The 25,556-nt window shown below is 42.4% G+C and overlaps 1 protein-coding gene across 1 annotated transcript in view; it reads right to left on the reverse strand.

Annotated features, from left to right (window-relative positions):
• PRDM5 (PR/SET domain 5) overlaps nucleotides 1–16,291 on the reverse strand; it is a 186,024-nt gene extending 169,733 nt beyond the window's left edge. The window contains 1 exon segment of the mRNA XM_070504691.1: nucleotides 15,824–16,291. Within this exon segment, the coding sequence (XP_070360792.1) occupies nucleotides 15,824–15,916 (93 nt within the window). The 5' untranslated portion in view covers nucleotides 15,917–16,291.
• Between the last annotated feature and the right edge of the window lie 9,265 nt (nucleotides 16,292–25,556).

Below are 25,556 nucleotides of genomic sequence, written 5' to 3' on the forward strand. Positions count from 1 at the left end.
CTGTTTCTGAACAAAGCAGATAATTAATCTATTCAATTTGCCACCCACTGGACTAGACAATTTCTTTTTTCTTTTTTTTTTTGAGGAAAAGTAGCCCTGAGCTAACATCTGCTGCCAATCCTCCTCTTTTTGCTGAGGAAAACTGGCCCTGAGCTAACATCCGTGCCCATCTTCCTCTACTTTATATGTGGGATGCCTACCACAGCATGTCGTGCCAAGTGGTGCCATGTCCGCACCCAGGATCTGAACTGGCGAACCCCGGGCCACTGAAACGGAACGTGGGAACTTAACACTGCACCACTGGGCCGGCCCTAGACAATATCTTTTAATACAAAAAATGTATGATTTCAAACAGGTGGTCCATTTTCTTTCATTTTGCTTAATATTATTGGTAAGAAGTCAAAAGCAAGATTTCCTGCAGCTCTCTCTCTTAGAACAGTGGGGATAGCACCAGCTGTGGCTTCAAGAGACCTGGATCCTAATCTCTGCCCTGCCACTAACTAGCTGTGACACATTAGGATGTCACAAACTTCTGAGCTCAGTTTCCTCACCTATAAAACAGGGATTTGGTTTAGCTGATTTCTAAGATTCCTTCCAGCTCTTAAACTCTATTAGAAAGAGCTTCCACAGGCCAAATTTAGAACAATGTGAGAATCAAAGAGAACAAGAGTATAATTGATTGGAACACATTAACAAATTCATAAGTCCATAACGATTGTCAGAGTGATAGAAAAAGAAAAAAAAATTTAAAACCTCATTTGCCATCATTAGACAATAACTTATTAAAATTAATAAAGGGAAAGACCTACATATTTTGCCCTACCTTTACAATAATAATCCTAATTCAGGATAACCAGACAGCAGCAAACGATGAAGGAAAGCTGTTCTTTACAGAGTGATGCTAACTTCTGAATAAAGGAGGAATATTTGAGTGAAATCACCATATTGAAATCTCTAAGAATATAACTGATTCAGGCAAGGATCATCAATGGATGCTAAAACCATTAGGTCGGGGCCAGCTCAGTGGCGCAGCAGTTAAGTTCACACGTTCCACTTTGGTGGCCCAGGGTTCACTGGTTCAGATCCCGCGTGCAGACACGGTACCACTTGTCAAGCCATGATGTGGCAGGCGTCCCACATATAAAGTAGAGGAAGATGGGCATGGATGTTGGCTTAGGGCCAGTCTTCCTCAGCAAAAGGTAAAAGCATTAGGTAAAAGGTTGATAGTGAAACAGATATCCATACTGTACCAGCTCACAGATTACTGTAAGCACAAAGTACCCTTACAATGGAAAAATTACGTGAACCCAGTGTTAGCATTACTAACAGTGGGAAAATCAGAGAGTATTCTCTACCCCTTGCAAAAGGCCGTATGGAGTAAACCATTCTAGCCCTTCATTCCCCAGTGTCTGCGAGAGAGGTGCTTGCCAAACTCTCTAGGCACCTCCAGAGGTGAAAGGGCAAGTGAGCACGCACAGACCTCTTCCCCCAGGCCTGTCTCTCACCCAGCACGGGAGAGATCAGTGCCGCCTTGGAAGAGAGCACATGGATAAAACACAGCCGAGGGGCCGGCCTCGTGGTTAAGTTTGTGCGCTCTGCTTAGGTGGCCCAGGGTTTCACGGGTTCGGATCCTGGGCACAGACATGGCACCGCTCATCAGGCCATGCTGAGGTGGCGTCCCACATGCCACAACCAGAAGGACCTACAACTGAGATATGCAACTATGTACTGGGGGGCTCTGGGGAGAAGAAGGAAAAGATCAGCAACAGTTGTTAGCTCAGGTGCCAATCTTTAAAATAAAATTTTTTTTTAATTAAAAAATTAAAAAAACACAGCCAAGACGCTTCCCACGTTCCCCCCTGTTTCCCACTGCTAACGCTGCACTATTTATTGCGTGCGATCCAAATGCACCCTGAGGGTGGGGAGGAGATTACAATATCAGTGCATAAAAAGTAAAATAATCTAAAGCTAACTTCCAGATTCGAAGAAATACACAAGAAAGAGAAACACATTAAGTAAAGACCTGGGAAAGCAACCGGATAAATCCAGATTGTGAGATACTCTCCAATTAGTCTGAACTCTTCAGAAAGTCACTGTTATTAAAAAAAACGGAACAGGAAGAGGGAGCCTGTTAAAGAGATTGAACAGACATAACAAATGTAATAGGGGGTCCTTGATGGGATCCTGGCTCAAAAATAAACAGCTATAAAAACATTTTGGAGGCAATTGGAGTAATTTGAATATGCGCTGGAATTAGAAGACATTAGGAAACTATGGTGATTTTTGTTGGATGTTAAAATGATATTATGGCTATTTAGGAGAATGTCCTCATGCTGAAATATTGAGGAGTGCATTGTCATAATGTGTGTAATTTACTTTGAAATGGTTCCGCAAATAAAAAAATATACATATAGATGAAATAAGTTAGATTAAAGTGAATCAATCTGCAGCTCAATCATTTATATGTGAAATAATGATGATTTTTCACAGAAGGAGTCTAGAGTCCCCACTTAGAACATAATTATATTTCAGCATTGAACTACTGTGCATGTGTGTGCTCTTGCAATACAATTAGGCCTTCAACAAAGTGCGTTTCTAAAAAGTTCAGTATGAATAATACCCAATCTTCTTTCCCTACTGTGACTGCCCGGCCAGACATGCTGCTTCCCTCTACCCATTCTCCTTAGCACTACAACGCTGACCTTGCTGAGGGTACTAATGTATTCAAGTAGAAAAACTACATTTACCAGCTTCCCATTTAGATAGGGAAGAGAGCTAACAACCTGCAAGCAGAAATCATTGGATGGACCTACCACAAAAGCTCTTAAATGAGAGTTAAGTCAGCTGGCAAATACACCCTAGTGTCTTGGTTACTTCCTGTTTCTCACTACCTGAAATAAGAGCATGATAGCTGGGGCCAAGACAGCCATCATGAGGCCAAGAGAATGGCAAAGACTTCTCCTTTGACATTTTGAGCCACTGAACTGACAGCAGCAAATGCCCGCTTGCCAACTTCTTGTTATAGGGAGAACAGAATTCCCAAGGTCTAGATCACTTCGCTTGTCTCTATTACTCTCAGCTGATACAGCGGATGTCAGGCAAAAGAAAGGCACTAGTGCCCAATTATAACAGAACTATTCTTTATAAAATGCATCACTTATAAAATAAATATGAAACAGGAAATGCAGAAGAGTTGTGGGGAAGAAGAGATTCTGGGTATATGGTGACCTGACTGCAACACCTTTTCCCTTAACCCCAACACTAAGCTTCTTGCTTCTCTTGAACAAAACAACTGATACTAGCATGTACGGGCAACTGTGTGTAAGTGAAGCCTTATGTTCTGGCACAGAACTGTTGTGAGGCATTCTCTCCAGTGGGCTGAGTAATAAACTGGAAAACAGCAGAGGAGCCAAGGCTAAGGACTGGAAACCAGAGGATCCTGAAAAGAATCTGAGTCAGAGATGGAAGGGGGGCCACAGCCCACAGCCTTTCCCATCCTTGCAGACCAAGAAAGCACAAGAAGAACAGAAAGCTGAGGGACGAGGAACTGACCACCTGTCTGCCAGTGCAGGCCCAAGGTGATACAGGCCCCTTTGCCTACAGGGCAGAACTGGCACCACAGAGGGTTCTCCAATAACCGGCCATGGGCTTCAATAAAGCAACCAAGGCAAATCGCTGAAACAAAGGACCCAGCTGCCTGAGAGATCGGGCAGAAAAATGAGAACCCCACTCTGTGAAAGAGAACTTCTGTAGGAGACAGAATGCTTAATTAAAAGGAATGCCTCAATTACATGAGGGAATTTAAGGAGATTCAAGTACGGACACTCAAAAAAATAAATAAAACTTTTAAGAGAGAAAAAAACATGATTTCCCAACTAAATACTTTTAAAGAATGAACTGAAAGAGAAACAAAACAACCTGAGAATCACTTACCCAGTCAGGAAATCCCTTAGAGGCAGGTGGAAGGAAAGCTACTTGATGACACACACAGGTTCAGAGAGAACCATATCCACATGGTTTAACGAGAAAAAGAACTGTGAAAAGTCTCTAACTAAACAAATGAACCAGAACAAAAGTCAGAAAATGGAAGAAAATGAGTAGCTGGTGTATATACACTCAAAATGAATCTATGACAATGAACTAGGTGTGTGGAATATATGAGCTAAATAACGACTCTTAAAACAACAGGGATATACTTTTAAAAGAAATTCTATTAAGTAACACACCATTTCATCAAAACTTAGGAGTAGCTGGGGAAGGCAGGCAGGAAGGAAAAGCATCTCAAAAGTTGCATGGCAGGGGGAGGTAGGGGCAGGAGGAAAGGACTAGAGGGAAGCAAGAGTGACAGAGCATCTTGTGGAAGAAACTGTGTGTTTTTGTGGGAAAAATGGCTGAGTTCTAGCTGCCAAATAAAAATATCACGTGCATCTGATTGTGAAAGAGGGGGAGAGTAAGTAAATCATTACAGAAAAAGAAGAGTAGAACCAACAAAGTAACAAGACGGAAGGAAAGGAATAAACAGTGACTTAGACAGCAAAAATAAGGAAAATTAAAAATAGGTTACAACAACATAAGTAACGAGCACAATGAAAAGATGATAAGAATAAAATCAACTTTATCAGCCATTACATTAAATATAATGGAGTTAACTCCTCTCATTGAGAGAGACTGTAACACTGCATTATGAAATATAACCTAGCTACATACGATTACAAAAAGATAAAAAAAATGACAAAAAATGAATTAAAACGGGTAGACAAAGAGAGATAGATAAAAGCAAAGAAAGCCAACAGTTTTAATATCAGACAAGGTTAAGTTAATAGCTGAATGCACTAAACAGAATAAAGCAGAACATTATGGAATGACAAAAAGTTATTTATGAAGAGGATATAGCAGTGAGAAACCAGCAACAGAAAAATGTTAGAAATGCAAGAACTTCAGTGGGCGATTTTAAAACATCTCTTTCGAAACTGGACAGATTTATTAAGTAATAAAAATAATAAGTAAGAATATAAAGAAAATGACTTTAATTTTAAAACTTTTAAAGTTCAACACCCAGCAAGGATTTAGAAAGAGTATCACCCCTACCCTAATAATAAGAAAGGCCTATACAATACAAAATCATAACTTTTCTTGAGGAGAGCACTGGCTTACCTGTCACAGATGACAGAAGGAAGAGCTGTCAACCACCATAGAAGCAGGTAAGAAATCAACGAACATTTAGATGGTTTGCTAAAGGATGCATTTGAGACAGCTTGACTATACAGAACCACTAGAAGCCCAAGACCCAAGGGGAGTTCACACACACTTGCAGACTCTTGTCCCACGACCTCCCCATATAAGAAAGATTGGGGGACAGAAAGAACAGAGAGACTCACTCAGGGGTGCAGGCATGCAGGAGTGAACTGCAGCTGCTGTAAGAACGGCACAATACCCCACAGCTCCTGCCTTGAGCTTTGTCTCATACAAGGAGAAGCCTTTAGCCCCTGCAAGGAAAGCAGCAAACTGTCATGTCCAGGACACAGGCAAAGATCCACTGCTGCTGGAAGAAGGGCAGGAAGCAGTCCAGGCTCAGGAAGATAGACCACAACCGTCAAAGGATGCCTCTCGTTTGGTAAGAGATGGGAAACACTCTCCCACAAAACACCAACCACTGATACAAGGCAAAAGTTTGGTTCCCATGGGGAAGAGAGGTAGGAATGGTGAGAAAGCCCAACTCCCAGAGCTCTGGCTGATAAACCCTAGATAAGAGTGCAGCTGGACCCAGACAGAGAACAGAGAACCTCAAATAACAACACACAGAGCTCTACTACTGGGGGAAGGGCAAGAGCATGGCAGCGTGGGTAGAGAATCCCTCCAGAGCACAGGCATTCGGGACAGAAGAAAGCTGAGAGTAGAGTATAAACAATGAGAAAAACCTCAAGCACCCCAGCCACCACCCTAACCACTGGCTACTCTAGAAGAATCTGAAGCACGTGGTGTGCTGAAGGTAACAATAGCAACATCATAATGCAAACCCATCTTACCTCCCAACTAGATTGATCCAAACTCCCACACTAACAGCCTGACAAAATAAAAGATGTGCATATTTCCAGGCAAAAATACTACTTAACACACTCTTGATTGTTTCACACATGATCTTGGCACTCAATCAAAATACCAGACATACAAAAAAGCAAGACAAAAAACTAGCCCATTGTGAAGAAACAGAGCAATCAACAGAACCAGATTCAGAGACAACACAGATATTGGAACTATCAGACAAGGACTTTAACAATAAATATGATTGACTTGTTAAAGAATCTATTAGAAAAGGCGGATAACATGCATGAATATAGGGGAGATTTCGGCTGAGACATGGAAACCTATAAAAGAGAGTCCAAGATGAATTCCCTTACAGATTCACCAGGAAACTCAACACAGCTGAGAAAAGAATCAGTAAACTTGAAGACAAGGCAACAGAAATTACCTAAACTGAAAGACGAAGTGGAAAAAAAGGAAAAATAAAAGCAGAACAAAGCATGAGTTGTGAGACAATATCATATCAAATGGTCTGACATCCGTGCAATGGGAGTCCCAGAGGAAGAGAGAAAGATGAGGCCAGAAGTAATATTTGAAGAGATAACGGCTGACAATTTTCCAAAAATGAGAGAAGACATCAGACCACATAGAAGAGCAGCAAGATTTTCAAAAAATTTTCAAATTTTTGAATATGAATACTTCATATTCAAACTGCTAAAATTCAAAGAAAAGTAGAAAAATCTTGAAAGTAGAGGGGAAAAAAGACAGATTATGTACAGAAGAATGTAAGACTTAAGATGACTTTGTGGCAGAAACTAGGTAAGCCAAAAAAATAAGTGACATCTTTAATGTAATGAAAAAAAAAACTGTCAAAACTGGAGAACATATCTCTCAATGGTAAAAGCAAAACACTTTTCCGGACAAACAAAAGCTGAGAAAATTCATTTCCAGCAGACTTGTGATACAAGAAATGTTCAAAGAATATGGTTCAGGCATAAGGAATATGATACCAGGCAGAAATTTAGTTCAAAACACAGAAATGAAGAGCTCCACAAATGGTAAAAATAAAGATAATGAACAAAGACAATTCGTCTTATTTTTAATTGCTCTAAAGGATAATAGATAGCCTAAAGGGAAAACGGTAAAAATGTACTGTGAGGATAACACAGAACAGATGAAAATGATGGCTAAAGACGGGAAGGGGGAAGTGCAGCTATAACAACTGTATCTCGCGGCCCCTTTGACATCTCCCCGTTGTCTAACAGACATCTCAAAGTCAATGTGCCTTAAGCTGAACTCCTCATCTTCCCTCTTCAAACCTGCTCCACCCACAATCTTCCCCATCTCAGTTGTTGGTTGACAATCCATTCCTCCCAATTGCTCAGACTAAAATCCTTGGAGTTACTCTTGATCTTTTTCTTTCACCCTCATGTCATCAGCATATTCTGTCACTGCTATCTTCAATCTGTACTACCAACATTGCCACCATCTTGGTCTAAGCCACCATCATCTCTAACATGGATTATTGCAACAGACTCCTAACACGTCTCCCAGTTTACACACTTGCCCTCTGGCTGACTATTCTCAACCCAGCAGTCAGAATGATTCTCAATAAATTCAAGTCACGTGGTATCACTCCTCTGCTCCAAACCCTGGGGGGCTCCCCATGTCACTCAAACTAAGCCAATGGCAGTAAAGACCCTAAGCAAAGTGGCTCTTCTGCTAGCACCCTTCCCTTCACTAACTCTCAGACCTCCTTCCCCAGCACTCAGACCCCTCGCTCACTCCCGCCAGCCTCACTGGCCTCCTTGTCCTGGAACCCAACAGGCAAACTCCCAACTTAAAGTTTTGCTCTCGCTGCTGCCTGGAATGCTATTCCCCTACAGATATGTTTGGCTACTTTCCTCCCATCCTTTCAGTCACTGCCCGAGTCTCCTCCACTTAGTGAGGATTAACTGGACCACCTCTTCATAACAACATTCCCACACACGCACCCACACACTCTGCCAAGTAAACAATGCCTCACTCTACTTTTTCTTTCTTCCATAGCATTTATCACAGTTTAACATAGTACAAAATTTATGTAATATATTCATTGTTTATTTTCTGTCTCCCCCTCACTAGGACACAAAACCCACAAGAGCCAGAATTTCTATTTTGTTCACTATTGTATTCCAAACGGCCAGTACAGATCTTGGTGATAAAGATGTATTGAATAATTGTGTAAAACAAGACCTGAATAAATGAAAATTACAGCACATCCATAGCAGAGAATATATTCAGTCATAAAAATAATAAATTACAGCCAAAGTAATTACCTGGAGGATTTCCACAAGATACTGCTGAATGAGAAATGCTAAGTGATGAAATGAGTTTGCTCTTTTCTCATATTTGTAAAATAATTTTTTTAAAGTGTGAGTAGTTGTGTATCTGCATTTGTGGTATATGAGCATGGATACAGCATTTTATCAGTATGGGGGAAATTTTTTTGGTTTTTTTAATGATACGAATATATGGAATGATCTGAGTTCAAATTCTGATTAATCGACTCATTATTGATATAACCTTCCTCAAAATCAGTTCCCTCATCTATAAAACAAGAATAATAACAGCCCCATGCAAGCTTGTTCCAGAGTTTAAACACCAAGTGTGACACGCATCCAGTGACTGCTGTCTGTCACTCACCCTGTCACTAGCACCTTGTCCAGTGCCTAACAACTGTACACGCTCCATACACATCTGATGAAACAATTAACTGTAGCTGTTATTATCACAAAAAGCAAAATATGAAGTTTCTGAGAAACCATTGGTTTAAGTGGATTAGTTATACATTTTTTAAAAATCTGTACCCCCACCAGGAGATACAAAGCTGCATTGAGTCAGTCTCGTGGACTGTAAATGTGTGAACACAGAGAAGAGATAGTGCCCATGGCAGGCACCGCCGGTGATTATGCTCTCTCTGATTATGTTTCCAGGTTAGTTATCATCAGCCACCAGGAAACATCAGCAAACACCCACTGGCAGAATTTCAGCCCAGCATAAAGATCCATTGTTTCTTCACCAGAGTCACCTTCTGAGCTGATCAACAAAACACCTTATTCCACAAAATATCATCTTCTTGGATTAACATTTATGCATGATAATTTTTCTCTACGCTTTCACTTACTTTTCTTTTCAGGTTTCCTCTTTCCCACGTTTTGCTAACCCTATATGACTTGCCGTTTTTTTTAGCTTAATGTATTTTCACAAACTCAGATTTAAATCTTTATTTCAGGTATTTCTCACTTGGGATTCCACCTCACCAACCGCCTTTACTACAATCCCTCAAAGACAACCAGGTGCCCGCCTCGATGTGAAAGGGAGGGAGTAGGCAGTGTCGAAGGGAGAGCAGCTCGAGAGGCAACTGTGAGCTGCTGGGCTCCATGCAGAGCGTCTCTGGGCTTCACTGGCCTCGTCTGTAAAACGAGAACGTGCACCTTAGATTACCACTGAAGCTCTTTTAAACACTACCACTCAGAACACTGTCAGAATCCACTCTTTCCTATTCTATTTCTCAGGCACATACTGTCTCTTTCTCTTTATAAGGGAACCACTCACCCAGGTTTTACTGCATGAATGCCAACTCTAGCCCTCTGCCAGAATCAGTACTGAAAACAAGGCAGAATATTCGTCAATATGGTGGATTGGCAATGGGTACGTTTTATCGGGACCAGAATGTGGAAGGACTCACCCCAGTCGGTCACTGTAAAATGCTCCACATAGTCTAGGCAAGGAAGAAGGATACTTCGGAGCCGTGGTAGGATGAATGATGGCCAACCAAAAATGTTCCCATCCTAGCCCCCAGAATCAGTAAGTTACCTTACACGGTAAAAGGGACTTTGCAGATGTGATTACATTAGTGATCTTGAGATGGGGGGATTATCCTGGATTATCCCGGTGGGCCCCATCTAATCAGAGGTCCTTTAATCAAGGGTCCAAGAGGAGGTAGGAGGGTCAGCGTCAGAGAAGGAGGCATGATGACAAAAGCAGACATCGGAATGACGTGGGGCCATGAGCAAAAGAATGTGAGCAGACTCCAGAAAACTGCAACAGGCAGGGCAGTAGCCTCTCTTTAGCACTTCCAGAAGGAACCAGGTGTGCCCATTCACTTTAGATCCATATTCTCCAGAACCATAATACATTTGCCACTAAATTTGTTAAGTCACTAAATTTGTGATAATTTGTAACAAATTAACAGAAAATTAATATCCCAGTGCTGTCACTAAGTTTTGCCCTGAGAAGCAGCTGGGGATAACATGCTAGGGTATCTGGCAAGCTTGAACTAGGAACCTGCATTTGTCCATGAGAAGGGCAAAGTGTAGTGACAGGCTGCCCTGGGGTTCATGCACACAGGATGCCACTCAGGAGCCCCCAAGGCAAAAAAGCACAGGGTTGAGAGGGAAGGGAGCCAGGAATAGGGCTAGCTCAGTGGCTCAATTTGCTGTAGCTGGTGTGAATTAAGGCAAGGAGACCCGGGCCCCAGGCATGCTCTTTACAGCTTCTACTGGAATTAGGGGACCAGAAATCCGGGAGAAACATAATATTTTATTTTATTTATATTTAGTTATTTCCCTTTCTGCTTTTCTTCAGTTTTCCTTTTAGCCTTTAGTTCTTTTAAAAATACCAACCCAGCTCAGCTATGCTAAGGGTACTCAAGTTAAAGGCTTCTAGATATAAGGGAAAATAACTATACATCTGAAGATCGGGTAAGGTTTTAGCCGGCTAATGAAGAACGAATTGGAAAGAAGAAAAAATAGTCAAGGTCAACATAAGGACAAAAATTTTGACATAATTGGGCAAGTGTGTAATGTGTAAATTAGGGATAATAATAAACCTTTGAAGATTGTTGTATGATAAAATGAGATAATATGTGCAAGAGCATAGTACGGAAAACCCAGACTTCACAGAGTGTGACCGCGTGTGGTGGCTTCACCTACCCACGGGCTCCTCCACACAGGGTGGTGCCTCAGTGGAAATGTTCACACCACTTCTTTAGTCTGAAGTTAGGTCTGTCACAAGGTCTGACTGGTTACTTCAAGGGCTGCTTCAATTTTACTTCCAACAATTCTACCTACAAGCCATTCAACTCCATCCAAACTGATTAAGAGCACAAAATCTGGTCAGGGTCACTGAAATCGGCATCACAGGTCCACCACTCAGTCTGTGTCCCCCAGGCAATACTTGAATGTGTCACACCAGCCAACCTCTCTTTGCCTCAACTTCCTCATCTGAGAATGGGTATACTAACAGTACCTACTTCACAGGGTTAATGAAAGAGTAAAATGAAACAAGACGTAAAGTGCTCAGTAATAAAGAAATTATTAATAGTAATAATGTGGCCCCATGAAATTCAGCTCCTCCCTAGTCGTCTTTGATTCTTCCAGCATTTTCGGATGACTCAGTGTCATGATGACAGGGGTTCCTCCTTCTTCTGAACTCCTATAGTACCTCTTAGCCCACACAACCTCACAACATCATACTGTCGTCTATCATAGCACTAGTCAGACTGTATGGAAACTGTCTACTTTTCTGTCTCCCTGACCAGACTAAAAATTACTATAATTCTGCAATTCCATTGCCGAATAATGCCTAGCAAAATCAATCCATATATATATACGCATAAATCATCTTGGCATCTTCCCTTTACTTGTTTACTGCTTATCTCCCTACACAGGAAAACAAGCTACTTGTGGACAAAGACCTTGTTGGTCCTGCTCACCTGTGCATCCCCAGGGCGGAGCACAGTGCCTGCCACATATGAATGATGAAATGACTGAAAGTCATCGGGGAAGAAAAACCAAGAGCCTGCAATAAACCTAAAGGGAAGGAAGACTGCTAGGAGTGTATTTCCCACCGTAACCTTTTCTGCAAAATCACAGATTCTAGAGCTTGAAGGAAGCTTATGGTTTTCCTTTCCACTTTTAGGGTTCAAGCATAATGTCAAGCACCAGCACCCACAGATTAATCATATAAACCAGCAAGGGAAAAAAGGGTCATGATATAAAAAATGTAACATAGGGAGGTGTTTGCTTAACTTTCCTTTTTTAATTTTTTTTAAAGATTGGCACCTGAGCTAACATCTGTTGCCAATCTTCTTTTTTCCTCTTCTTCTTCTCCCCAAAGGCCCCCCCAGTCCATAGTTGGATATTCTAATTGTAGGTCCACCTGGTTCTGCTATGTGGGATGCTGCCTCAGCATGGCCTGATGAGCGGTGATGTCCACACCCAGGATCCGAACCTGTGAAACCCTGGGCCACCGAAGCAGAGTGTGCAAACTTGACCACTTGCCCACGGGGCTGGCCCCTTGCTTAACTTTTTACTGTATATATACTTAGTGCATTAGCTTTGAAAAACTAGTATTAACTTTAATATCAATCTGCATAATAATTAACCTGCAAAGTACTTGTTAACCTAGAATTCTGCAACTTTTTTCAAGCATTAAACTGTGCTCATAAAATAACACATAGCAAACACTTAGAACAGGGTCTGGAGACAGCCCTACTGGCCTAGCAGTTAAAGTTTGCCACGCTCCACTTCAGCAGCCCAGGTTCTGTTCCTGGGCACAGAACCCCACCACTCATCTGTCAGTAGCCATGCTGTGGCAGCAGCTTACACAGAAGAACCAGAAGAACTTACAAATATACACAATTATGTACTGGGGCTTTTGGGGGGAAAAAGGAAGGGAAAAAAAGGAGGAAGACTGACAACAGATGTTAGCTTACATGGAATCTTCCTCTGCAAAAAAAACAAAAACAAAAAACAGAACAGGGTCAGGCACATGGCATGCAAAAGTGTCCATTTTATTATTCTTCTCATTAGCAAACTGCAATGGGTGTAACTGCAAATGAACTCAGGCCTCCTTATTCTATTCAAGGGCTTTCCAACAGACTCTCATCCATTCTTTCTCCAAAAACAATTCATGGCTTACACAGAAATATCTACCAGATGACCCTCTCCTCATCCAGCCTCTAATTTCCATAATGACAACAAAAGAAAAGGAAAGGAAGTCTTTTCCTGTTCTTCTTGTTGTCACTATGTAGATTTTCTACCAAAAAAAGAGAGAGGCAACAGGCCTGCAAAAATGGATAATTGCCAAAGAAAAACTTGGCAGGGCTAAGGTGGAGCCCGGCCATTAGGTGATTCTGCCGCAGGGAGAATCTAGGAAACACTGCACAAAAAGGGGTGAGTCTAGAAAACGGTTCAGGGGTCCTATTGGTCAGGGAATCTCAAATCAACCTGGTGAATGTAGTGAGGGTAGAGTCTCTAGCAAGACCCCTAATCTCAGTACAGGTCTGGATATGATTCTCTGAATCTGAAATCAATAGACAGCTTGAATTACAACTGTTCCTTAAAACAGAAGTGTTAGACAAGCAGACATGTTTTAAAGGCGAGAAAACATCTGTAATTTCCAACATATATATCAAAATTTGTTTAGAACAGAGAACATGAAAACTTCAAAGTAACGTCCTTAATTTAACTGCTGAAATCCTCTGTCTTCTCAGACCCCTTAATTTATGGCCAGAGTTAGGACTGCTACAAGGCAACTGGGAAAATATCTAAGAATTGAGGAACCATACACAAGCAAACAGGTAAGGGAACGTGGTTACCCAGCTTTCGCCTTACCATTCAGCCAACAACCTGCTACTCAGCTTCAGCTTCGTCCTCAGCCCTTGGAAGGCAAAGGAGCTGAGGGGCTACTTCAAGGTCATTTCTGGCATCAGTGAAGCTGTCCAGGAGCAATGACCTTATGACTGAGTACCTTGTGCTCCTAACTAAACCAGTACGTCACTAATAGTACATCATTTGGATTTAATGCAAACATCTGCATACTGACTTGAACTCTAAGCATCCCACTAGGTGTGATCTGGAGGAAAATTTCTATCTTTTTTACATGTTGAAGTTACACAAGCCAGGAAAAGATAAGGGTCTATCTAGTACTGAAATAGTAAAATGCAACAATATATGATGATTTGGGAAGCTGTTCATTCTATGCCCAAAAATAATAAAAACGTCCAAACAGTCTTGTATATGGGAAAAAAAGTAGGAGTTAATAAAAATATCAAAAGAAACTACATCGGCCAGCTGTTTCTAAAAACCTAAATAAAAATATAAAAAAAATAGGGATTAGGTAATAATTCTAATATTTGTGAAACTTTTTAATATATTACTATTAATAACATTAAACAAAATGATGTTTAAGAACTGTTTAATTTCTAACTAATTACATTTAAACCTGAGGTCTTCAAGAAAAATCCATTCGAGAATTTTCATATCTTGCGAGAAAAAATCAAAAGCGGAATTTCAACTTCTGTTTTGAAAGAATGTGGATTTCAACATTTATTCATTTGGCAAAAAACATCTATTCAGTACACCTTGAATTCAGATAAAGTGTTTACTCCTGGTTTGCACCTTTGAGCATTCTTCCAAACTCCCATTTGAAAATACATGGGGTTTGTTTCTTCCAATGTCACCCTGGGGGATGCTTACAAGTCCCGCTGTCGATGAAGCCTCTGAAGGGCCCGTCCACCCATCTTCACCTGCTCGGTAGCTCAGGGGGTCGGGGGAGGTTTATACTCAGATGACCGGCATCCTGGGGTCGCCCTGGGCATCCCGTGAACCTCCTGTTAGCAGACCTCACCTCAACAAGCCTGCTCTTGCCCAAACCACCATTTTTCAAGATATCTGTTGGGGGGTGGGAGGTGGGAAGAGGGTGCTGGAAAGCTGGCAGGGATCTTTCCGGAAAGAACGGGAGCTTTAGACTCACAAACCATAGGTTTAAAGCCTAACACTAAGCAGGAAATTGAACCTTGCAGTACTTGTTTTTTCATCTCCTTCATGAGGATTAATACCGTTCTCAGGGGAGCGTTGTGCCCGTCAAGTTACTAACGTAGGTGAAGTACCAAGCAGGGGTCCCGGTACCAAGTAGGGGGTCCCGGCACAAAGTATCTGCTCAGTAAACGGTGGCTCTCATTACCCTGGGCGCTTCACCCCTACCTTTGTGGTGCAGATTTTACATATCCTGCGAAACGGCTATAATACAAAATCCAAAAGTTTGGAATTTTCCAGTAATCTCTCCTCCTAGGCCTTTGCTTTCAACAGCCAACATTTCCAGGCTGTTTCCCCCCCGTACAGCGCAATGTGTTCGCCTTGCTCACTTGCCTCTAAGTGGAGATCCGGGTCAGAGAAAAAAGATGAGAGATTTAAAGACTATCCAGTTGGCACCTCCCAGAATCCACAGGACACTGTGGGAAGGAGGGAAAGCGCCCCTGGGCGTGTGCATGAGAGCCCGAGGCCTGCGTGGACCTGCGCTCCGGGCGGCTGTCCATCCCCACCAGCAAGCGAGGCGGTCTGGCCACATGGCTCCATCCGAAAGGAGGAAGGGCGGCGGCGCTGCGGGCGCACGGGAGCCACCCGCCGGCGCGGAGCCGCCGCCGCCGCCCCCGCCGGGAAGGAGGGAGGCCCGGCGGGCGCGCTCACTTCCTGCGGCCCGGAGGAAAGACGTCTTGCCGCAGGGCGGCCGGCGGCAGGTCCGCCCCGGGAGCGGCCGGCTGCGGAGCGCGCCCGGCCGACACCTACGTGGCGCTGTCCGCCCGGGAGGCGCGGGGGGCCGAGGCCAGCCCCGGACAAGCCGCGGGACGCCCGGCCGGACGGGCGAGGAGCGCCGGGGGACAGCCCGCGCAGCCCCGGCCCCGCGGAGGGGCGACCCCGGAGGCGCGGGCGCGCGGCGCCAGGGGCAGGGGCGCAGGCCGCCGCGGGTCACCCACCTTTGTCACTCTGCGGGCCGTGTAGAGCCCCATGCCGTCCTGCACGCGGGACGACTTCAGGGAGAACCTGTCCGGCACGTACATGCCCAGCATCCTCCCGGCGCGGCGGCCGCCGCCTTGCTCAGCACCCGCGCGCGGCGCCCGGGACGCGGCGCTTCGACATGGGGGTGCGGGTGGCAGGAGCGGCCGGCGGCCCGGAGGAAATGGAGCTCTCCTCCCAGAATCCCCACCTCCCCGCCGATTCCGGGATCCCCCGCGGCTCAGCCCCTCCTCGGCCCGGCCCGGGCCCGGCCCGCAGCCGCCGCGGCCACTGCTGCCATTGCTGCGGGGGGCGCGGGCCGGGCCGCCGCGCGCTGATTGGCCGCCAGCGGGCGGCTCGGACCCGCGCCCGGGCGCAGAGCCGGAGAAGGCTGACCCCGCGGCCTCGAACGGCGCGCGGAGGCGACCCGGCCGCGCCCCGCGCCCCGCGCCGCAGCGTGCGGACCCGCCCTGGGGGCTGCCCCCTGAGCTAGCAGTTCTGCCGCGAGGCCCTGCAGCTCTCAATCGTTACTCCCCGTCGGGAAATTTTATTCTTTTCAGATGCAAAATGAAATGGGCCTTGACACAGCTGGGGACATCCTGCAAAACAGCTTCACCAAGTTCCAGACTCTAAAGCATGTTTGTCGTAGGGCTGCTGAGAACGATCCCTGAGGGCTAGGAAATTTTTTTCCTTCTTGCATCTGAGTTAGGCATCTTTCGTTTTTTCATGCCTCTTTCAGATAGGGCACCAATAAGCATGCTGATTTACTTACAGAGAAAGGGAGTGTACACGGCCGGCAACGAATCCATGTCAAGTTTATTCGAAATTCGTCGCGAACAATTTAAGTAATATTTAAATCGAGTAGAAACTAGTTCTTTTATGATGCCCTAACCCCTGGGAAGTTCTACACTTCCCAAGATAAACTATTTCTGAGACCTCTCTTGCTTGAAAATCATCCAACCTATGATAGATTTTCAGACATGCCACAGTGGAGATGGGGGAGACAGCAGAGAACGCCCCCAAAATACAATTCGGTATCACAACATTGAAATAATGCTGCAAGAGTTGTTTGAGTGTTTTTTAATAAAATTAGTAAGCATTGCGGTGTGCTCAGAAGGAACTTTAAAAGGCTGTTTCAGCCTTCAAGACGAGCCCAAAGCTTTCTGCTCATTTCTCTTGCTGTTCTTGGTAATTTTCTACTCCGGGGTCTTGTCTTGGAAACCATTTGATGTTCCCGTAAACGTTTTATGTTCCTTATAAACCGTTAAAAATAATAATAATTTTGACAGTTACAGACCTACACAGTTAAAAAACAAAGTTCGCCTGAATAAACTTTAAAGATCTTATTGGCTTTATTCAACGATCCATGAATCAGGCAGCATCCAATCTGGCAGCTAGAAAGCAACCCCCAGGGGCTGGACGAAATGAAAGGCTTTTATAGGCAAAAGGGAGCAGTAACAAGGAAGTTATACTAGGCAGAAAAGTGGATTGGCTGTTGTAAGGTTGTTTCCTTTAGGGGATGGCCCGGGTCTATGGCGCAGATGCCCATCAGGCATCTCCTGTTGACTGGTTTTAGATTTCATTTCTAGGAGAGCCGAAATTGTACTTAAGATAAGTCTCAGTTTGAGGACGTGCAGCTTAGCATAAGTGACTCCATTTGAGGCCTGTTGTCCTGTTTCTAACAACACACACTGCATGGAAATGATTCCTGTTTCTTCAGGACTAAGGAAAGCCTTGGAACACAAACAGTTCCTACTTTCCTAAGTAGATGAATTTTATTAAAATTTAGAAAAAGATTTGTTTTTGTTTTTTTTGAGGAAGATCAGCCCTGAGCTAACATCCATGCCTATCTTCCTCTGCTTTCTATGTGGGATGCCTACAACATCATAGCTTGATAAGCCGTGTTGATAGGTCTGTATCCGGCATCCAAACCGGTGAACGCTGGGTCACCGAACTGGAAAGTACAAACTTAACCATTGCGCCACCTGCACAGCCCCTAGGAAAAGGTTTTTAAAAAAACAATTATGAAGACAATCATGTAATAAGAATATTTGGAGATTTTAAAGAATGGAATAAACGATCCTCTTTTTGAAAAGTTTAACGTGAGCTTTGCCAGGGATGGGATAAACAATGTCTTAATCTTTCTCTGAGTTTTGATCCCTTTGACCCACCATACAAGATGGTGTCTAACTTTCTGTAGGAGAAAATGAATCAATAAATAAACAGAAAGTTTGTTAGGGGGAGGATTTGGAATTAGATGGCCTTGAAACACAAAATAGGTGTTCAATAAATATATCTTAATTAAAAGTCAATTCTGAGGCTCATCTGAGATTTTCAAACTAGTCTATGGTGAGCTTAGAATTCACTTGCTGTGCCTCAAAGAAGCTGGACTAAGTAGGTTTTCTTGGCGTCCTTTAAACCACTGCTAGAGCCAGGCCAGACCGGGTCCACTGAGCCCAGCTGGAACCAGACCACAATCCAGAGAGTGACCCATGGCTTTTTCCCAGGGCCCTCAGTCCTTCATCAGACACAATCTTTCAGTCTGGCCCTCAGGCTGCCCTGGCTTCTCAGTCAAATGCTCTGCCATGTCTCTTTGGGCAAAGAGGTTTCCACAGCTTTTGATCACGAGAGAGAAAAAGAAATGTTTTCTGGTGTCATTCTGAGACAACCCTCCTTCACTGCTGACCTTTGCTTTGGCGTAGCTCCCTTTTGGTTGCGTGCGATGTTTCCGGGGAACAAAGTTGCCAACTTAAGAATGCTCATCTTTCTGAATGTAGGCAAGTTTACTAATCAGGAAATGGTGAAAAATGAATGTTTGTAAAGATAAATCTGAAATTAATAAAATGAGAAACTTACCAGATCTCTTATGATTCTCCATCAGAGATTTTGTTACAACTGGCACAGTCTATTTCATTAAAGCATGCAGTCTTCTTTTCATCCATTTGATGGAGTGTTCTAAAGATCTACTACCTAAAACATGGAAACCAGCAATAAAAAGCTCAATAATAATCTCTATTACAACACATAAAAAAAGATACATGTTTGCCAAATCAAAATGCACAATACTGACCGGAAATTTGATTTTGAAGCCCATAAGACAATAGTGGTACAATGAGTCATTTCTTAAAACTTTGAAAGCTAAAAAGTGACCTTTCAATATTATCTTTGAAAAACGGGAAATTAAAAGTCTGCTTTATATCAAGAGTTTAAATCCAGTCTTAAAAAAATAAGTAAGAAAATAAAAATATTGATGTTAAAGTACTACCATGCATCTGATTGACTTATTCTAGAAAATACTGCAGTATCTTGACACAATAGAAATGACTCCGAACACATTCTCTCTACTTTCACAGTTGCTTTCGGAGGAAGTTTTTTTCACTGATATACCTAAAACAAGCTCTACTTATTGAACTCAAACTTGTCTACTTGTTTTCTCATTACAGGAGGAGACTCGAATTATGATTCAATATTAATTATTTTACCACACATACTGTCAAATTCTTTTGACTGTGTCCCGGTTATTAATGACTGTTTCCAACTGCCATGGTAGAATAAAAGCCTGATAGAAAAAACACTGAGGTTTACTTGTCTTTAGTTTCCTGAGAGTCAGAAGGATTTTGCAGTGAATGAATATAAAACCAAGTTTACTGAGCAGAAAAGAATGAAGATTTATTTGGCGCGACTCAAAAAAAGAAAAAAAATCCTTGAAAATAAAATCCAGAATGGAGTTGTTATATTCTTGCTCTGAAACCATCTCTCCTTAGCATGGATTCCACAATAGCAATAGCACCATGAAAAGACAACCTTGAAAGCTGAAAAGAATGCTCATGAAATTTTCCTTATTCTTTTGGTTTTAAGTGATGACACCAAGGACTTGACAGGAGTACCAGAGAATCATAAAATCCTTTAATTAGAAGAAACCTACAAGTTGTTGGGACCAGAGTAATGTTCTAAAAAGAAAAGCTGAAGGATAAATCAGTGGTCATCTCACCCCAAAAAGTCAGTGCTGTTCATGGAGCAGAGTATGGAAGGATAACAGGAAGCTGAAGGAAGACGGGAGGAGGAAACCAAGAAGGATAAGAGTTTCCCTTACTGAATACCTAGTATATGCCAGAAACTGGACTAGGATCTTTGTATCTATTAACTTAAAACCATAACAGCCCTGCAAAGTAAGTTTTAATAGCCCCATTTTATGCACTAGGAAACTGAATTGCAGAGAGGTGATTGATCTTAGTCAATTTCACATATCCATGAAGTGGTGGAGGTAATTCAAACCTAGGATTGGCTGATTCCAATGTCCTTGATTCTATAGCCTGCTGACTCAGTCCAGCCCGCTTTCCAGTGACACTTCCCATGAGCCTTAGCAGTTGCTCTAGGACAGGTGGAATGCTCCATTTCTCTCTCCCTCTTCTTCTCTTTCATCTCCTCTCTCAATCCCCCTCCAACTCTTCCTCTAGAACTGGGCAGAAAATATGATTGGCCAAGGTCAATAGAAGAACTGCCTTGTGATCAGATGCTCCAGTGTGGTCCAGTCAACTGTGTCTAAGAGAAGACAGAGTCATGTGATTCTCCAAGGATATCTGTAGATAAGACCCTGCCTTTACAGAAAATTTCTCTGAACCTGACAGATATTTTGAGGCTTGACCTATTTATAACCATAGCCTAGCTCACCCACAAATTTTAATACACAGAAATGATAACATTAAAAAACAATGGCAGGGACAGGCCCGCTGGCATAGTGGTTAAGTTCGCAAGCTCTGCTTCAGTGGCCTGGGGTACGCAGGTTCGGATCCTGGGCGCGGACCTACACAGCACTCAGCAAGCCATGCTGTGGTGGCATCCCACGTACAAAACAGAGGAAGATTGGCAGGGATGTTAGCTCAGGGACAATCTTCCTCACCAAAAAGACAAAAAACAAAAACAAAAAGCAATACCAATGTCCCCATGTTTGTCAGAAACTCTGAATTTGTTCTGCTGGTTTCCTTTCTCCTTTATTAAAATAAAATGGTGACTTTGGAGCTGAACTTTTATTTTATTTTATTTTATTTTTTGGGAAAGATTAGCCCTGAACTAACATCTGCCACAAATCCTCCTCTTTTTGCTGAGGTAGACTGGCCCTGAGCTAACATCCGTGCCCATCTTCCTCTACTTTATATGTGGGACGCCTGCCACAGCATGGCTTGCCAAGCAGTGTGTACGTCCACACCCGGGATCAGAACCAAGGCTGCCGAAGCAGAACGTGAGAACTTAACCACTGCATCACTAGGCCGGCCCCTGAACTTTTATTTTTTTAAAAAAAGAGGTCACGTTCTTAACATACTATTCCAAATAAGTATGGAGGAATCTTAAATGATCATTTTCTATAAACTCTCTGAAACTATGTAAAGAGTAAAAATAATAATCACATTAATTATTATAGCTTCTCACTAATTACTTAGCACAGAGGCAAGAACTAATTTTCTCCTTAGAAAATGTTATTTCCAATAAACATCACAGTTGAGTGCTGATGTCTTGCTCACCTCCCAATAAAAAGGGGTACATACACAACCAATGGTATCATTCCCTTCTGCATTGGGGTCTCTGTAAGACCTCCTCTCTACCAACTGTCTCTTTTATTTTTTTATTTATTTGTATTTTTTCTTTTCCTCTCAAAGCCCTCCAGCCCATAGTTGTGTATTTTTAGTTGTGGGTCCTTCTAGTTGTGACATGTGAGATGCCTCCTCAGCATGGCCTGATGAGCGCTGCCATGTCCATGTCCAGGATTCGAACTGGCAAAACCCTCACCGCCGAAGCAGAGCACGCAAACCTAAGCATGCTGCCACGGGGCCGGCCCCCAACTGTTTCTTTCTTCTCGTGTCTGGCAGCTTGAAGTTTCACATAGTATTTCATACTGAGAAAGGTAAGCTTCTTACTCCATCCTGTTATGCTGAGTATGCAATCATAGCCAATTAACATTGTTTGAAGATCATTAATTTTAGAATTTCTTTCTGTCGTTTCCAATTGTACTGTATGAATGAATGAAGAGTGTTATTTTTCACTTCGCCTCTCAGGGAGTTCAAGAAAATAATGTTCATTAACATTGGTTTACTTTGTTTTAAAAAGTCTTTGTAAGAGAATAGATTAGTGGCTACTGGGGGAAAGGTGGGGTGGGGGTGGGGGGTGGGCGCAAAGGGTGAAGGGGTGCACCTACAACACGACTGACAAACAATAATGTACAAGCGAAATTTCACAAGGTTGTAACCTATCATTAACTCAATGAAAATTAAATTTAAAAACATAAATAAATAAAAATAAATAAAAAAATAAAAAGTCTTTGTAATTAGGCAACAGCATATTAATGTTACTCATTTCTAACCCCAACAAAATTTTCTGTTGCTAAAATAGGTCTGTAGAGTTTAAGCTCTTATATCCAAACCTAACTTGTGCAGTATTTAAATCCTATATGTGACCAAATAAGAAACAGTATATTATTTTGAAAGTTACTAATACTGTTTGCCCTAAAGGTAACTTAAATCTTTTGTTATAAGAAGCTCGTCAACATATGGAAAACCAAATTGGAAGACTTCTGGCTGTGTGACAGGTGTATTCTCCGGAGAAAAAAATACCAAAAAATTTTAAATAATCAAATATGGGAAAAGTGACAGATTCTCTTATACCATTGGGCCAAATGTTTCCTCCATGAATTATAATCCAGCCAGCCTTTGCACTGCTGTTCTCTTTGTTGGAGGAATTCGGTTATTATAAGTCTCTGTTTATTGAAGGCCACTATGCAGCTGTGAAGAAAGAATTGGCATCATGCTCATTCCCCAAGTCATCAGTTCTGATCGTTTCTGCAAAATTGTAGCACAAAGAACCTTAGACAAGAAGGAAGCAAAAAGACTTTAAAAAAATCTCAAAGACCATGCCACAGTCTGTGCTAAATTATACAGGTTACCCACAAAAATAGCTCTGGAAACCTCTTGCTCCAGACACAACTGCCAGGAGAGTCTCCCTCCAGCACTCCTACTGTGGGGAACTCCTTTCTCTGAAGAATGCTTCCCAGTCTTTGGAGTGGCGAGGGCCACAGGAACAGCAAGGATTTTGGAGTCAGAGAATAGGGAGTTTGAATCTGAGACGTATTAATGTGAGACCCTAGGAAAGGTTAATAAGCATTCTAAAACTGTTTCCTGTCTGTAGGATGAGAATGATGATGCCTACTTTGTAGAGCCCCAGGCACAAAATAGGTTCAAAATAAACAGAAGTTATTGTTATAATTGCCATAGATTAGGACTGAGTTTCATAGCTATAGTTCAATGTTCTTCACCAAGCCACCGGGGTTAGCTACAATTACACAGAGGTGAGGCTATTAACTTGCACTAAGGCACAGGCAGCCCGCGATCATCCTTCTGGGGCAAGAATGATGTCTTTAATATCTGTATAATGCTGGCTGTGAGACAATGCTGCTTCCACAGAGGCCAGCAGAGTCCTACAATGAGAGCTCGTAGGAAACTTTTTTCTTCTCTGGGCTCATAGATCACTTGTGTCTCCCAAAGGGGGAGAATATAAACCTACCAGTAGTTAAATTGTGTTAGCCATATTTTATCAGTTTGTTGTCCTTGATTATACACACAATTTATTTAAAACTTTGTAAGAAGTTCTCCAATTTTTAACTTAAATTATGTGGTATCTACTTAAAAAATGAATCTTTAAGATCATCATGTATTCCTGCAACAAGTATTTATAGAACTCCTAATTGTGTGCCAAGCACAAAGACTAAGCAATACAAGTTATCAGACTTGGCAAATACAAGAGTGCATGAAAATAATACTGTAGTAGACTCTACTTCAGGGTAGGGAAGAGGAGAAAAGGAACCTGTTCAATGTGTTACAAAAGATGTCCCGTGCAATCTGTGTTTCTGCCCAGTAGGAGGCAGAGTGACTTTGTGAGGAAACGACGTCTTCCTAACAAGGAGGCCTTCACAGCATCTCTGTCACTATAGCAGCTATTTCACTAATAGGAAGAGAACACGGATATGAAGCAGTCACATTAGAAACAGAGCACTAGGGGCCGGCCGGGTGGTGTAATGGTTAAGTTCCTGTGCTCTGCTTCTGTGGCCCAGAGTTTGCAGGTTCGGATCCTGGGCATGGACCTACACATTGCTCATCAAGACATGCTGTGGCAGTGTCCCACATAGAAGAACTAGAAGGACTTACAACTAGGATATACAACTATGTACTGGGGCTTTGGGAGAGGAAAAAAAGAGAGAAAGGAAGATTGGCAACAGATGTCAGCTCAGGGCCAATCTTCGTCACCAAAAAAGCCTGCAGAAAAAAAAAGCTGGACTCTCAGTTATTTAAAAAAAAAAAAAAAAAAGGAGGGGGCTGGCCCAGTGGTGCAGGGGTTAAGTGTGCACGTTCCACTTCAGCGGCCCAGGGTTCACCCGTTCGGATCCTGGGTGCGGACATGGCACCGCTCGGCACGCCATGCTGTGTTAGGCGTCCCACATATAAAGTAGAGGAAGATGAGCATGGATGTTAGCTCAGGGCTAGTCTTCCTCAGCAAAAAGAGGAGAATTGGCAGCAGTTAGCTCAGGGCTAATCTTCCTCAAAAAAAAGGAAACAGAGCACTATTATCTCGCACAGACACAGCAAACATCTTGCAGAGCTTACAGAGGAGAATCAAAGCCTTTTCTAAGCATCAGTTGATAATCACCCAGCATTAACATTTTGTGTTTGAGCAAGAGCATAAGCAAAGACAGACTCAGCAGCAAGGTTCCTGAAGCAAAGTTGATAGGACATTTTAACTTGAAAAACAATTGTAAGAAACATATTAATATGTTAGACACAGAAAAGGATTTATAAGGGCCGAAATTGGTTCTTTACATACAAGCTTAAGAAATGGGGAGACATGGGACAAATACCAAAACCCAGCACATATAGTATATGTAGTCAATTGTACACATAGCAAATTTTAAATTGGTATGAGGAATGAGCTTCAGATTGTTCTGGAGAGGATGAGCACTATCGTCTTAATCAAATCTTTCATTAGGTGCTAAACAAGTTCCTCTAAAGTTAATCAAATATCAAGAGCAGAACTGAGGACCTTTACTTGTACTTTGCCATCAAAAGTCTGATGCCCAAAGTGGGCAAGGCACAATAACCAGCATTCCTTGCACAATTCTTTCTACATAACACTGAATTTTGTCTGGGTACACTACATTACTCTGATATTTAGGAAAGATAATTAAAGTCAACGCCAACAAAAAGTACTATTTGAAATCTTTGTAATAGTTTTCAGACAATAAGGATGTAGAGATGAAATAATATGAGTTAATCTTAAAACCATTCAGTTCATTTATTTTGGATTCCTGAGTCCAATATTTCACATACGTTCCCTTCTTCCATCCCTCTATTTTTTTCTCTTTTCCTGCCAGTCTCCTGCAGCTCCAGTGTTATTATATGCTATAAAAAATATTTTACTCAGGCAATTGCCATGCTTTTTAACTTTCGCGCTCAGTAGGGGAAAATGTGGAGGTGTTTAATTCTCCAGTTGTATTTTTTTTCCGTGGGAAATGAAAGTCAAAATCTGAAAAGTAGCAACTTGCAGTAAAATGTTATTTTTCTTCTTTTCCGAATGTGTCTAAATGGCATCAAGTTCAAATACTTTATTACAGATAATCCTAGCCAATTTAAATGTCCAATTTCTCAATAAAACATGAATCAGGAAAAGTCAATA

Source organism: Equus asinus, chromosome 3, assembly GCF_041296235.1.
Source record: "Equus asinus isolate D_3611 breed Donkey chromosome 3, EquAss-T2T_v2, whole genome shotgun sequence".
Classification (NCBI taxonomy): Eukaryota; Metazoa; Chordata; class Mammalia; order Perissodactyla; family Equidae; genus Equus; species Equus asinus.